Source organism: Octodon degus, unplaced genomic scaffold (genome assembly GCF_000260255.1).
Source record: "Octodon degus isolate 3935 unplaced genomic scaffold, OctDeg1.0 scaffold00210, whole genome shotgun sequence".
NCBI classification, from domain to species: domain Eukaryota; kingdom Metazoa; phylum Chordata; class Mammalia; order Rodentia; family Octodontidae; genus Octodon; species Octodon degus.
In genome coordinates this window covers 3,566,322-3,582,719 of record NW_004524786.1, presented here as the reverse complement: position 1 = coordinate 3,582,719, position 16,398 = coordinate 3,566,322, and the positions used below count along the sequence as shown (strand labels likewise).

Here is a 16,398-nt window from a genome sequence, read left to right as displayed (position 1 = left end):
AAAAATGTAGCTCAGTTTCCTTATCTGTAAAAACAAAACAAAACAGGTAATAAAAGTACCCAGGACGGAAAAACAAGCAAGGCCCGTGTAAATTACCTCTTCCGGGAAGGGAATGAGCAAAACCTTTATAGAGATATTTAGCTCCAAATTTCTAAGTAGTCAGAAGAGAAGACTTTGAACATCTTCATCATAGAAGACTTTGATTTGAGCATTACACAGTGTTCCTGCATGCTAGGATATTGCATTTTACCCCATGACTATGTAGGATTAGTACAAGGCTTTCAGCTGGCCTAGTCTGTGATTATTTAAAAGCCCAGTGGCCAAGTCCTTCCCTGGATCCCGGGTTCTCAGGCTCAGAGATCTGTTCTGAAGACCTAGTGAGGGTCTAGATGTGAGGACATTTCACCCGTGGGGCTGGCATCAAAACCCTATTTATTCAAGTTCACCAAGCAGCCAAAAAGGTCCAGCCAGAGAGAGGATCTTACGACTCAGTCTTTCTCTTTATTGTAGCTGGTTAGAGAGACAACTAAGCAAATTGTCCATGCTGTAGATCTGGCTCTGCTGAAACAAAACCTACGCTGCCCATTTGCTAGATTCAAGAAAGGATTTTCTCATTAAGTGGCACCGACGTGAAGCTCAACGGAAAAAAAAAAAATCTGCAGAATTCTGTGCTAGAAACACAAAGAAAGATGTCAGAGCAGAATTCAGGATTATTGACAGGGATCCAATTTTCACTCTTAGGCCTTGAGATTAGATCCAGAATTGCATCCTTCCTTTCTTAGTCATGTGGCTGCCTCCACTGGTAGGTTTGCTTTGGATTGCCATAAACAAGTCACATTTATTAAATTCATTATGGGATTAAGCCAAATCTGAAAAGCTTGCTGTGTGCAAAATTATGTAATAGCAAACATTAAATGAGGGGCTTCTGACGACACCAAAGAACATTGTTGAAAACAGAAAGATTCTCTTGAAAGTCTTGGCTGAGGTGGTAAATACAGGCAAGAGCAACTGTTTTCCGTACACTAGGAAAGATGATTGGTCTTGGGCTGAGGAGTGAAGGAGGTTATTCTTTTAAGAGGATGAGCTTTCCTTCCTGGAACTGGGGAGCTGCTTTTACATGGAGACACCACAGGGACATTGTGGCTAAGTTGCTGCGGAGGACTAGGGGAATCTCAACGTTGTCCATGTCCAAACTGGCACTCCTTCCTCTTCAGTACAGATATGATCTCTAATCTCAAGTCATGACCATCCTGTGCCCCACTGATGCTTATAAAATAAATAGTGAATCTAGAAGTATCATTGTTGTGAGCACAGAAATCAGTCACCTAAACATATCACACAAACAGTACATAGAAACGGAATTGATTTAGAAACTAGGAGTGCTACAGGGCCCTATTCCTACTTGAAGGCTACCAGTGCTGCCTAGTTAGCATGCTGGGCACATGTCTCTAAACTGACCTAAATCTATGCATTTTATTGTTTGTAAATTACATTGTTTCTTCCTGGTACTGAGGATTGAACCCTGGGCCTTTGCATTGAGCTATATCCCCAGCTCTTTTAATTTTTTATTTTGAGACACAGTCTTACTAAGTTGCTTTGTAGATTGTGTCTTAATTCAATTAATTTAACTGAAATGAAGCTTACTCTGGGGCAGACAGCATAGTAATAATTATTCTGCACATTGGGCATCAAAGCAGTTCCTATTAGCCCCTATTTCTATTTAAGTAATTTTAAAGCACATAAATCCCTTCTGCCAGGTTTTCCTGATGTATGTGACTTATTTGATTGACTTGCCTTTATGGAGAAATAGTGAGCATAGTGCCGTCGCTTTTTTGCTCTTTCTGGGGGGATAACTTGTTTTGTGCAGATGAGGGGGTGTACACACCCCTGGGCCCCCTCTGAATCGCCATCCTGCTACTAGATTGACTTGTCATAAAATTCTTGCAGTGTGGGTACGAAGCGTGATCTTTGCTATTTCCTCATTTTCCATCCTCCTGCGAGGCTTCTTCGCTTCCCATGACCGTATGTACAGCCCCGAGGCAGGTCCCGAGCACTAGGTGGTGCAGTAGCTACCTGGGAACTGCTGATTTCCAATGGCACGGAAAGTTTGGGGATCTCACTCTCACTTCGGCTAGACTAAGTCGCTGCGGCCTCGCAACGACTGCATGCAAAGCGTTCCGCTTGACTTCCTGGGCTGCACACTTTGCCTTGTCATGGAACAGATTGTGTGTATGTTGTCTTTCTGTTAGGACCATCTGACCTTGGAGATGAGACGAAAACACACTAGACCAAGTGAGAAACTATTTAATACACAACTTCCTCTCGATTGGTGCTTCACAAATTTTAATGAAAAAATAAATATTTAAGATAGAAAAGTATGGTTAACAAATGTCTCAGCAGCTGCCTTTAGAGGAGACATTATCCCAAGGACGAAACTCAGGAAGTGATGTTAAAATTGGAGATTGTACCACCTCACAGTAGTCTAAATCAGGTCGGGGGAGACGGAGTCCAGGTGTTGACTAGTACTGGAAGCGAGGTAGGTCTCTAACGTATAAGCTTAATACACAATATTCACAACGTGTGAAGTGCATAGGAACACTGACCTCCTATCCTTTTCCAGACTTTAAGCTGCTTCCAGCCCTCCTTGGTCAGTCCTATTTTAACAAGTCAGTTTTATTCTAGAAATATATATCCCCATTCTACAAAGCAAGAGATGTCAGGGAGGGTCCCTTTCCACATGATTCTCCACGGAGGTTCTACTCAGGATTTTGGTCATGGTGCCCCGTCTCAGAGTCATGGCTGGCTTCCCCCTGACCATTCTCAGCCACTTGGCAGTCTAAGACCAGAAGGGGCACAGCTTCCCACACGCTGGCCTCTAAGGTGTCTCAGATTCATTTACGCTCAGAAGAAATGTCATGGGAGGCCTTTGTAACAATTGCTTGGAAAGACTGATGGATTGTAGATTAGAATGTAGTAACAGGAATCCTCAATAAAGGTGTGTGTGTGTGTGTGTGTGTGTGCGTGCTATTTTGCAAAAGACAAAGAAATGTGTACAAGCCTCAGCTGTTTTCATTAAATCTGTTGAGTTGTATGAGAAAAATATATGTAATTATTTCTACCTTATCCAAAAAGAACAATGTTCAGGAAAAAATAGGTGCTGTCATTTAGCCTCAGCGTTAGTCCAAATATGACTACCTGGATAAGTCTAAGACAGCTTTCTTGTCTTATATGCAGAAGTTTGGGGAATTTATTATCTCCAAATTTCATAAATGACACACTCATCTTCCCAGTGGTTGTGTACTACTATATTTTTCATCTGAGTGATGGTGGCAGCAGGTTGACAAGAGTAAGTGACTTGCTCAGGATCATATAGTTTGGTAGCTGAGGCGAGATTTGTGGGATAGTGATAAGACTACTACACTATTTGTTGGGTGTGCTGGCGCAGGCCTGTAATCCCAGCACTCAGGAAGCTACGGCAGGAGGATCCCTGCGAGATCAAGACCAGCCTGGGCTACAAAGTGAGCTCAAGGCCAGCCTGAACTGCATAGGGAGACCCTGTCTCCAAAAGCCAACAAAATCAAACCAGACTCCAAGGATCAGGCAAGGCCATTCTACTTTAGTACAGCAGTGGTCAGTGCAAGGATGAGGGACAGGGTCACTGAAGTGATAAAATGCAACTTGCTCATTCCTATCACCTATCTCCAGTCAGGACCCATGGGTTGGCTCATGGAGGCTCACCAGTCTGCTGAGACTGCACAGTAATTGTCCAAGTATCTTTTCCCTATAGTGTAGCAGGATCACCCTGAAACTTTCATCATGTTCTCAGTGGTGTCTGATGACTGCCCCTCCTTTCCCTCTACTCCCCACTGACCCCCAAGTCAAAGGGAGACAAGTTATGGTCAAAGTAATCTCACTTCTTGGGAAGGACTGTTTAGGCATCTGGCTGGGCGTGGAGGGGCTGTTTAGATCAGGCCTCACCGAACCCACCTGGAACGGCTCTGTGACTTGCCAGGGGAGCAGAGCACGGTCAGCCGCACTGTCCCACGCCACCTGCAGTCCCTGTGAGACCCAGGTAAACGTGTGGCTCTACATGCTCCAGGGCAATTAGCTCCAGGGCTGAGCTGGACTTTATCCAACCTGAAAACTCTCTCTCATACTCTGGAGAAAGTGAAAAACCCCAGCCAAGGAATGAAAGAAAAGACCCACAAATCAGGCATAGAACAGCGTAGTACCTACAGCTCAACGATAGGATACTAATAGCTCCAGTTAAAAACTGAGCAAAGGATTTGCAAATGTACAAATGGCCCATAAGGACCCGGGACCCGAGGGGATGACAGACAACCCTGTAGCCCTGATCGCAGCAGACGCTGCCTGGCGGAGGCCTGGAGCACTTAGACTGCATACATTGCTGCTGGGAAAGTAAGATGATGCAGCCGCCGTGGAAAGGCCTGGCAGCTCCTCAGGAAGTGAGACCTGGACGGACCACACGAGCCAGTAATTCCATCCCTAAGTCTACACGCAACAGAACTGAAGACCTAAGTACGCACGAAAATTCGGGCATGAATCTTCAGAGTGGCATTATTTATAAAAGCTAAAAGTAGAAACAACTCCAGTGGCCCTCAGCTGATGAATAAAGAAATGCACATATCAATACAATGGAGTGCTCTCCAGCCATAAATAGAAAAGACCAACACATGCTATGAAATATGGACGAATCTGAAAACATTACGCTACGTGAAAGGAGCCAGACACATGGGGTCACGCGGTGTATGACTCTATTTATATGAAATTTCCAGAGCAGAAATTTTCTTAGAAATAGGCAGATCTTCGGAGAGAAGACTGGCGATCCCTTCAAGCTTAGAATGAGGGCAGACAGTGATTGTGAATGGGCCTTTGGTTTCTCTCTAAGATAATGAAAAAATCCTAAAATTGGTCTTGGCAGTGATGGCTGCCTAAGTGTGTGAAGGCACTAAAACTGGTGAACTGCATACTTTGAAATGTATGCTGTATGAACTACAGCTCCAGTCAGTACAAAGCAACCGTAGCTCGATGAGGAGAAAGGAGAATTCTGGAAAGTATGAATGTGAAGGTTCTTTAGTGAAATTTGGAGATCGCCTAAAACCAGGTTTTGAGATGGTGTAGCACCTAGGATATTGCACTAGGCCCCCTGGAGAAGCTTGGGTGAACCCGGGTGTGAAGAGGGGCGCAGGGGGGGCGCTCACCCACTTTGGATCTGGCCCAGCTCCCCAGCTGCCCCTTCCAAGTCAGCTATGGCCTTCTCTGGAGGCTCAACTGACTGCAGCTAAACCAGGCTGAGTAGGGGCTGTACCGAGCCCCAGCCCTCGCCTCCTACAGTGCCTGCAAACCCTGGGCTCATCCCAGCACCACAGAAAACCAAAAGCTAAAAATACGAACAAAAACCAGGTGGGATAAAACTAGAACAGTGACATTATTTTACAGACAAGGAAACAGAGACCTGAAGAGGCTGATTCACTGACTCATCTAACCCTAGTTGGCCTCATGACCCACCGCAGCAAGAACCCAGCTGGGTGAGCAACCCTCCCTCACCCAGCCTCGCCCCAGTGGCGTTGGAAAGGCCCGAGTGTTTCCCTTTAGGTCCCTTTTGGACACCAAGCCTCCAGACCGGTGGGTCCCCACCGCCGCCAAAGAACTGGTCAGAAGTGCGAATTCTCGTGCCACACCCAGAGCCGGCAGAGGCTCCTGGGGCGGGGCACAAGGCTCTGGGTCCTCGGAAGCTCTCTGGAGAAGCGCCTGAGTGTGTGCATCGTGGGCATTCCTGTGTAGCAAGCGCGCTAGAGAGAGATCCGAGGGCCACTGTCCTTGGGGGCAGTGCCCAGAACCCACTCCCCGGGAAGGGCCAGGCAAGGAAATCAGCTCCGCGGCAGCAGAAGCTCGCAGGGGTGGCTGAGCAAGCGCACTTGTGGGGGAGGCAAGGTTGGAGAGGGTGGTGCCAGGAACAGAACACCACCAACCCACATTCAAAAGTGGAAGGTGCCGAAAGAGAAAATAAATAACGAATAAGGAGCAAATATAATTTAGTAAAAATTCTGAGCATGTAAGGCTGGTATCGAAAGATCTGATTTAGGAGCAATTTATGCCAATTGGCAACAACAGAGAGTTGCCAGAAATGTTTCTGAATTAATTCTAAATTGGTATATGAATATCTAGCTGGCTTAAGGCCATCAGAGAAAAATGATCATGAGAGTCTTTAATCAAGCCCGAGTTGCTGCTTCCTCCTCCTTTACATTTTAAATACTGCTTTGGAATTGGAAACTTAGCAAGGACAAAACTTTTGGTCAGGGAAGATTCACAGCGAATTCAGTCCATGGCAAACGGAAAGCCTGCAATTCTTTGGACCTTGAGAGCCTGCTGTGGGGGAGCGGGCCGCCGCGTGGCGCGACCTGGTGCGGCCTCGAAGTCGATGGAGGTGTGAAGAGGCCTTTGTGCCCCCCAGATACTCCTAGTGTGCCATGCACTACAGAGGTGGGGCGACCCACTCACGGGCAGCCACGCGTCTGCCCGAGACCCCAGCCTCGTGAGTCAGGTCGTGGGCCGGCCTCCACTTCGCCTAAGGGCGCCTCCGGGCGGCCAGACTCCAGCCAAGAATCCTGTCCAAGTGACAGGCACTCTCACCGGCAGGAGCCTTCGAAATTTACCTGATAGATACTCAGCACTCATCTGTGGCTTAATCCACAAATGTGGAGGGTATAATTCAGAAACTAGAACATTAGGGTAGATGGAAGGGACTTGTAAAGTTTTCTTCTACGTGATCAATGGCAAGAGAAAAAAAATATCCTTTTTTTTTTTATTTTATTTTTTTTACCTCTTGGCCCATTTCCATGCTGCAAAGTTTTGTTGCTTGAGCTTTGGCATCAACCATAACGTTGAACATGGTGCATATTGACTGCGGGACTCGGAAATCTGTTGATCGACTGGTTTTTTGCAGCTTAACTTCAAATGCAATCCTGGTTCTATTAAAGCAAAGTAGGAAAAGACCAATTCAGTGCTCGGGTGGCAGCAGGTGGAGGAGGCGTTTTCTGAGCGGTCAGTGAAAAAGAAAATTGAAGGCTGTAATCAGTTTCAAGCGACAATGACTTCACATGTGCTCCCTTTTAAATGACTTCCCCATCTGAGGAAGCCCTATTCACGGGGACAGCCACGCACAGTCTTCCTTTCTCTGTGGTACGTGGAACACCTGTAGCTCAGCGAATTTCTGTCTATAGTTTCCATGCTATGGAGAACCCTAATTGCAGGAGAATGAATGAATGAACAAAAACCCGATTATAGCATTATAGCATATGTAAGTTCTCTCACATTGGCAAATGCCTACCTTGAATCACTTCATTAAAAAAACAAAACACAGAAAAGCAGTTCCTAATCTTTAAAACCTCATGGTGGAAAAATTGTTAAATGACATTTATTGTTTTTTTTTTTTCTTTCTGGTTTTGAAAGGGTCTGAAAAGGAAAAAAAAAGTCCAGCGGATTTATTACTTTGCCTTCACGATTAAAAATAATAGTTTCTGCTTGTTAAAGGATCATAAAAAAGGAAATGTATCAAGCTGTTGAATATGGATACCTTTGGAGAAGGGAGTGAAATTGGAAGGTGCAGTATTGGGGAATTTCCACTAGGTTTGTTGGTTTGTTTTCTGTGTCATGTATTATTTTTCAATAGGAATACATTACTTTGATAGTTAAGCATCAGAGTATTTTAAATATACAGTTAGATTATCTAGCCAGTACATAACATAATAATACACAACTCAAGAACTGTTTCCTGGTGAAATTCTAGTTCAGAGGGAGGTAAGCTGTGACATCAGCAACGTGCTAGTCCCTCAGAGGGGAAATCCACCCTAACACGGCCGATTAGGAACACAGGTGTAAGTTCTAATCCTTGACATCGGCCTTGTGAAAGGCCTGGCCCTATTGTGGAGGACTGTGGAAAAGTGGGTCACCCTGTCACGTCTTCACAAAAAAGCACCTGATCAGCAAGTGGCTTTATTCAGGCTCTGCCATCGAATGCATCTTTTCAACGCTGTTCCCCATCAGGTTCCGGAGCTCAGGCAGCCTCCGGGAAAAGCACTGCTTAGTGCTTTAAGGAGAATTCGTAGCAGTTTTCTAACAGTACATAGGAGGACCACACAGCTAGTTAGCTCAGGAAAGGGTGCCAACTTGCTAACATACCCTGGGTGCATGCAGGAAAGCCAAGTATAATTTCTAAGGTTGGAAGCCCAGTTCTTAGGGAAAAAAAAAAATTAAAGAAAAAAACCCCCAAACCCTCAAAACACCCTTATAGATTATATGATCGTGTTAAAGATAAATGTATCTTGGCTTCTACAGTCTCCGTGCTCTGAAGTAGCTTTCTAATCATGATGATCATTTTAAGCTATGCTGAAAATAATCCCTTTCTGGTTTCGTGAAAAGGAGGCCTGCTGGGGGCTGAGTTGGACAGGCCCTGGTGCTGATCCTCGGAGGCTTGTGTGCCAGTTCCGGCCCAATTTGAGAAATGGAAATGCTAAACCGTCCTCTTCCAATGAAGTAATCGTCTTCTGTTTTCACAGAAGAACTGTTCATAGCCCTTGCAGTGCAGGGCTGTGAAAGGAGGAAGACAAATGCAAGATTAATATGCCTGAGAGGGCTCTGCGGGGCCCCAAAAGCAAGCAAGGAAGAAGAGTTCGCGTCACCCAAGTGACTCTCCCTGAGGGCAGACCCTCCCTGAGACGCACTAGGGCAGAGGATTGTGAATAGCTGATCAATTAATTGCCTTTCTTGCAAACTTCAGCGGGAGGAGGAGCGCCTTGCTGATGCTTTGGCACTGCGTATTCACATACAGGAACTACGTCCTGCTATACTGCCCTGGAACAAAAGTGGTACGTTTTGTCCAAAGAGAAAAACAGGTGGCTCTTGGTTGTTCCAATGTAGTTTTCATGTCTTAAAATGTCTAAGACCTTCTCTGTGTTATCCTCTAGAGTTAGAGGCCAAGGATGGTATTTGCACTTGCTTTTGTTTTATCTGCTTTTGTGTTTACGATTAGGGCTTTCATTGAAAGGGACATCAGGAGATTGAAGAGTTCAGGGCGAGGCAGACACGCACAGTGTGCCGTGGGGGAGCCAGGTCGCACCTTGCCCTGGAGTGACTCATCCCCCTTAGGTGGTGTCTGAACTGCAATGCTTAGGTGGTGAGGAACAGAATAGCTGCACCCAGCCCGGACGCTCTCAGGGCTTGCCTTTGCTCTCTGAGCATATCCCTATTTCTTATTTCTTACCCAGAAGACTGGCTCATCAGCAAGGGACATAAAAACCTTTCTGTACAATCTGTGCATAGAGCTGGACCTGGAAAGTCTAATCCAAATGAGTTTCAGTTTCTAGGACAGATTGGGCAGAAATTTTGGCCTCAAAGAAGTGTCCTGTGAGAAGATTTTTTTTTCTGGAATGGGTTCATCATTGCAAATGCATATTTTTCCTCAAATCAATACAGACCACCTAGGAGATTCTGAAAATCAAAATCCTAAGGAAACTCCTCTGACTGTGGATTTTTAGCAACAGGCCCACCTTTGGTTCTAAAAGTGACAAGAAGAGAAAAAATTCCCAGGTCTGAATCACTAGGACTTGAAACTTCCAGAAGTGTCCTCAAGCCCCGACCAGATTCTCTGTAGCTTTCTCACCAATTCCTGGGGCTCCCTTACTTGGGCTTGTGTTGTTCTGCCGCCTTTTTTAGTTTCTAGTTTTCATGCCATCCTGTTTTTCTTCTAAGATATAGAATGATGAATTCAGAAGACTTCCAGGCAAATCCAGCCCCTGTTACCCACAGCACATCTATGAACTAAGCTGCAAAACACCTGCCGAGCTAGGGTAGCACATGCTCCTTGCAGGCTTTTGTTTTTTTTATTAGGAAAATTAATGGGACAATTATGAACCAGCAGTCACTTGGGTGTATTGTGGGGTGGGCTAGGCAGGGTGTTGATGACTATGTAAAATCTGTGGAATTCATCTCTGTATTTGATACATAGTTATAGACATGCCACGAGGGAAGGGATGCATCTTTGTTCTTAGCAAGAACTCGGCTCTGTGCCCGGCCCATGGGAGCCCCTCAGATACGGTCCTCATTTTTCCCTTGAGCTTCTCAGAACAGTCTGGCTGGCAACTTCAAGCGCCACAGTCCAATTCCTACCCTAATCCTATAAGCCATAGTGACAAATGGGCAATTTGTGGGAAGGCAAAAAATGCATATTCAGTGTCTCACTGCCCTTGTTGATATCCAGTAAGATTTTGAGTGAGCCACGTAGTGGTTGCCACATAGTAGGGTCTCCGTTCCCAGCCCAGAGGGAATGCCAGTGCGGAGGGGCCGACTTTGCAAGCAATTATCAGACTCCTGCCACCTGTACTGGGAACGCCTGTGCTGGAATTATGTATCTTCCTCTTTTTTCTTTCCCACTTAGTGCCCCTCATCATAGATTTAATACATGTTTATTAGATAAATATTTTGTGCCTGCTGCTGCTAGATATTAGGGATACAGAAATACAGGAGTCAAAATGGACATGAGTGTTGGCCTTGTGAAGCCCATAACATGAGAAAGCTGGCAGCCAAATTATTTCGTGTTTGGGACTGACAGAAGGGAAGGTGAATGGGAACTAGGCCCAGATAGCTACCCTTCCAGCTGACTTTGCAAGCAGTGGCTGTCTCCACAAACCTCCAAATCATGGCCTTTTGAAAGAGCCCTAGCTCGGCCTAGAGCTGGTGTCCAGTGGAAAAGGTGTGGCAAGCCTGTGCAGCCACTTGGGCTTACCTTTTGACACAAGACTCAATCATGTCACTTGCCATCAACTTCAGCCGTTGTTCTAGGTGCTTTCCAAATTCTTCCTCGGGCCAGTGCAGGTCCCGAATGAAGGTCTGAAGGGCATCAAGTTTCCAGAACAGGTCTTCAGATGTGCCTGATCCATTACTGGGAGGATAAAAAGGAGAGGCCAAGAGTCACCCAGTGGCCTTGGGCTCTGTGGAAACGAACACAGACACCACTGGGGGCTAGAAGGCTTAAGGCAAACACTGGCTTCCACATACGACATGACGTGTGTTGGCCGTGGGGGAGGGGCAGCCTCCCCCAGCAGATTTTGAGTTTTACCATACATGACTTAGTCAGCTTTGCTCGGCCAATTACTCCAGACCTGTGAGGAGTCTGGGAACGATGTTGCCCATCGCAACCAGGAGCAGGGTGTATGGTAAAAATCAGCCTTCCTTCAATAACCACATTAGCACACGTGATGATTTGGATGAGGGCCACGAACCGGGGAGCAGTAAGTCCCCGCAGATAATAACTACATGGCAACATGCAGTTATTAAAACTCAGGGGTTCATGCATTTCCCCAGCTCCCCTCCAGAGCAGAGGCCTCTCAAAGGTTGCACGAGACCTGTAGTTTTAAGAGGACAGTGCTAACGAAGTGGTGAGCGAGGACCTGCTTTCTCTCTTGAAGAGCTGGAAAAAAACCGGGATGACTCAGACCGAAGGGGAACACCTGGGTACCTTGAATCCAAAGCTCTTGTTTATTTGCTGATTATTCCAATCGTCACGGACCAGCCCATTGCACAGGCAGCCCCCGGCCAAGGGCAGTCGGAGCAGAGCAGGTGAGCGGATGGCAGTATGTGCGCGGCTTCAGGGCTCTAAGCCTGAGCTTTTCCTCTCACTGCGTGATCTCACCCGGCCCTCTGTACAGATGGGAGGGGACTTGATTCTTTTCTGCACAATGAAGTCTAAGAAACTTTCACCTGGGGCATGCGCAGAAAGCCTGTGTTGGGCATGCTCGACCTCACTGTCCTGCTCCTCTCTCGCTGGCTTTCCCTTTGGTAGCAGCACCATTTGGACCTCTGCGGGGTGACCTCCCCACCCCCTTCCTCGCATACCACTCCTGCTAACACAGTAACTTATAAAATGTCCAACACACCATGCATTGCCAGTTGTTCCGACATCGTCTATAGAAACAGATGAGTGTGGGTGTTTCTATTGTGACAGATGCCAGCTGCATTGAGTTAATGCTTCAGAGAGAGCTACAGCTAGTGCATAAATGCATACACAGCTACTGCGGGTGGGGAGGGGCAGACCCCAACATGCCGAGACGAAGCCTACGGCCTGCACCGACAGGGCAATGCTTTCAGGACAGACCAGCCTGAGGTCAATACGGAGATGTATCTGACACAGAGGAGCAGGTAACATGTCCTTAAAATGAAAGGTGGCAAAGGAGAAAACTGGAATCATGAAAAGATATAGAATCAGGCATTTCCTGGAGGGTGGTCGAGAGTCCGTGCCTCTTCGGACACAGCTTTGCTCAGAAGCGGGGGACTGCGTCGTCTTTCTGCAGAAGTCCAGCCTTCCCCTACCCCATCTTATGTTTGGGGGGGGGAAGAAGCCCCAACTTTGTCTAGTCTAAGCCCCGTTTTGGAACTGCATGGTTTATGTTTTAAATCATTAAGTACATACGAATGCAATAATTGGTATTTATTACAACAACATTTTGACACCCATCTGGTTTCTGAGTTTCAAAAAATTCTTGTAGGGTTTTTTTCTTTGAAGAGCTTATTATTAAGTTTTGACATGAGGAAAAGAATATTTTCTTTTTATTTTTAAGATAAACTGTTAATGTTAAGGCAATGGCACCAAGATTATTTTGATTGCTGAGCAGTTACCAAAATGTGTTCCCACTCATGCCTTAATTAATGGAGCGGAGACCATTATCTGCTTGGTTACGATGTCTTGATTCATATCTTTTCAAAAACCATGTCACAGAGCATGCACAGAGGAAGGTAAGAGAAGCTTTAAGATATTTATTTTTAAATTTTAAACAGATACTACCTAATCTAGCTTTTGATATAGTCATCTTAGCATGAATATGATGTTTTTCTTTGATTTTTCCTTAGATATACATTTCTTTCTTTCTTTTCTTATTTTTATTTTTTGCTGGCTTTAATTTGCCTTTAAAAGAAAACCAGGCACATTGGCTATATGTTTCCACAGAGATCTGGGGAGCAATTACAGGTCTTAAAAAATATTAGGCCATTTCGAGGGGCCAGGTCAAGAAGCCCCTTTAATGTCCTGTTTTCTACCTGTATTAATCCAGGAATCAAACTGCCGGGGGCCATGTTGGTGGACATGATTTCAAGACTTCCAAACATCACTGTCAGTTTCAGATCATTTTTTATTCCTTTGATAATAACACTTCCCTTTGAAAATGTGCCAATTTATTCTTTTAAGAGAAAGCTTATCTGGCCTATAATTAGCTGTGGTCGTAGAAAAGGATCAAAGGAGTGTATAGAATGGCTAAACTTTATTTCACTTATTCAATCATGCACATGGTTCTGATTGAATTTCTCTGAGGTAGAATTTAGGGGTGCTGGATCTTCTTGGTAAGGAAAAAAGGAAGAGGGTTCATTTCCTACTCTAGAAGAAAGGGCTGCTTAATCTCCTCTCACCAGCCGCTGGCTTTGAAGCAGCGGCCCAGGCTCCAGGTAAAACCACCCCTTACAACCCAAATGTTTGTAGGCACGAAGACAAAGAAGGACTCTATACTCTGAGCACAGATCACATGATTAAGAGGAATTTAATTATTTGCTGCTTGAATCTAGATTCTTACATTTAGAGACCTTTTGCTGCCTCAATCTCAAAGCCCTCTACTGTACATTGATTTTGGAAATTATCTTTGATAACACAAAACTAAGGCTTGGGGAAGAGGAAATTTAAAAAGGTTAAGATGCAATATGTATGTGTATCAATTTCCCCACAAAGATGTTTTTCTATATATCGTAAATTTAGCCAAAGAAAAAACATAGGGCTTGATCCATTCAGAAATTTTTATTCTGTTTTGGACATACTGTGACTACACTTTGCCTCTGCTGACACAGAACTATGCCTTATGGCTTAAACAATCTCTAAGAATTTTTATTTTATTTTATTTATTTTTTTTTTCAAAGCTCCCAAGCCAGCTTCGGGGCAGGTGGGTTCCCTCTTGTACTTGGATCAAGCTGGCGATGGCTGGCCAGCCCATAAAACATTTTATTTTTGGATAGGACTATTTTTGGGTGATTAACTCCTTGAGTCATGTCACCTACATCTAAAATGGGGATATGGTCCTTCTGCAAAATAATTTCGGAAGTGAAATTTAGTCCTTAAATGTTCAGTGGGCGTAAGACAAATTGTTAGTACCGTATATATAGCAAACGTCTTATAAACATGGTACATGCCAGAAAATAACAATATTGTCTCTACATGATCAGCAAAATATGTCTAATTATCCATCTCCATCTCTGTTCTATAGGATGTATAGAAATAAACAATACATATCCATGCCAAGATCACTTAAATTTAAATTATATCTAATGTGAATACACACTCAGCATCATATATAGCAGCCATCCACGACGGTGCCGAAAAAGTAGGCATCTGAGGGATGCCTAGAGGGATGTTAACTGGCAGGTTTGGTACTTTAGGGAGGTTCACATTGGGTAGGTTCACATTGGGTAGGTTACTGGTTAAACTCCTGTGGAAGAAACAGACAGAAAGAAAAATACCATCACAGCGACAATGCAGATGTGGCAGAAGCACGCAACAGTCGTAAATTAATCGGTTAAGTTCACAGCAAGACAACAGTGAAAACTCAAGCGACACACTTCAGAACGCAGCTTACAGAGGTGGAGCTGTGATGGGGCTCAGGGAAGAGAGATGGAAGATGCCAATGAGGAAAAAAAAACTCATCACAGAGTGGTTTAATAGGGTGGACCTTCAAGGAGCCCCTGGGCCCCGGGACTACACTGCTTAAATGTCTTTGAGTGGGACCTTCAGTCTCCAAATCTACCGCCAGACGAACATAGAGCTTGTCTCCTACTAAGAATGTGAGGTTCGTGGAACCCTTGACATGTCCAGGCCTGGGGCCATGGGGAAGTGGCTGGGATTGATCCACGTGGGAGAGAAGGGGTCGGGGAGGAGCTGATCAATAGGTGCAATGGTGTCTGATAGGAGAAATAACTCCTGCTGCTCTGTGCTACAGCGGGGTGAACATAACGCACAGTGTACATCTCAAAATGTTTAGAGGAATTTGAGGGCACTCACTGTAGAAAAGTGATAAAAACTAAGGTCACACATCTAATTACCCCAAGCTGATTACCACCTTGTGTACACACAAAACACCACACTGTGCTTCATAAACGATGTAAAAGAGTACCTATCAAGGCTGGTGAGATAGCTCAGTGGTCTGAAGTGCCTGCTCAGGCAAAAGCTCAGGGACCATGGTTTGATCCCTGGCACAGGGCGGCTGAGCTGGCCACACGCACACAAAAGTACCAATCAATCAAAAGATAATTTTTTTTTCCAAAAAATAAATTTTAAAAGGATGGAAATGGCAAATGCTGCAGCATTTTAACTCAGTTTTACTTCCGGGTTATTGGCCACGGCGGTACTGCTCTCAGGCCAGGTGTCAGATAAACCCTGGAACAGAAAATGCAGCCCTTGAGTGCACTCAGAGCTGGAAGGTCCAGGAGCCGCGTGCTCTCGGCTGCTGCCTCCACAGCCAGCAGTGTGCGCAGCGGGGTGTGCGAGCCAGAGTTGAGGAGGAGGAAGTCAGGCCAGCAAGGGTGAGCTTCTGAGCCATTGGGAGGGACATTTAGAGGAAGAGGAAGCTTTTCCTTTCAAATGAAGGCCCTGTAAATTAGCAAAATGTCTATGCAGAGACAGATCCCTAGGAAAAGAAACCCACACTCAGTTTTCACATAAAACTCTTAGACTGAACACAGATACAAGATGGGCTTCGTGTCACAGAAGACGCCTGGAGATCTGGGGTTGCGCTGGGACTTGAGTGGGCTGGAGCTGCCGGAGAGGCCCAGGACGCCTTGCTCCTCCACAAGTGATTACGACATGGGTGTGTTCAGTGTGTGAAAATGAATCCAGAGGTGTACTTTTCTATAAAAAATTAAAATTGGTTAAAGACAAATAAAACATGATAATGTTACCTTCTCTCAGCTGTTTGTTTTTGAACAAAGATTGACCAATTGGTGTGTGGAAAAGTGGGGGAAAAAGAGAGAAAGAGAGAGAGACAGAGAGACAGACAGACAGACAGACACACAGAGAGAGATGGAGAGAGATGGAGAGAGAGAAAGACAGACAGAGAGACAGAGATAGAGACAGATACACAGAGAGAGACAGAGAGACAGACAGAGACACAGAGAGATAGATGGAGAGACAGATGGAGACAGAGAGACACAGAAACAGACAGAGAGAGACAAATGGAGAGAGACAGAGAGATGGAGAGAGACAGAGAGATGGAGAGAGAGAGAGAGAGAGAGAGAGAGAGAGAGAGAGATGGAGAGAGGGTTATGGTTAGGATTAGGATTTCACAATAGAGT

At 45.3% G+C, this 16,398-nt stretch overlaps 1 protein-coding gene across 1 annotated transcript in view; it reads right to left on the bottom strand.

The window, feature by feature from the left end:
• The window catches only part of Cadps (calcium dependent secretion activator), a 489,489-nt gene that overhangs the window by 82,666 nt on the left and 390,425 nt on the right, over positions 1 to 16,398 (bottom strand). The window contains exons 22-24 of the mRNA XM_023704988.1: positions 14,394 to 14,528; positions 10,805 to 10,960; positions 6,845 to 6,992 (exon numbers count right to left, since the gene is read on the bottom strand). Coding sequence (XP_023560756.1) covers positions 6,845 to 6,992; positions 10,805 to 10,960; positions 14,394 to 14,528 — 439 coding nt within the window. The remainder of the gene's footprint in view (positions 1 to 6,844; positions 6,993 to 10,804; positions 10,961 to 14,393; positions 14,529 to 16,398) is intronic.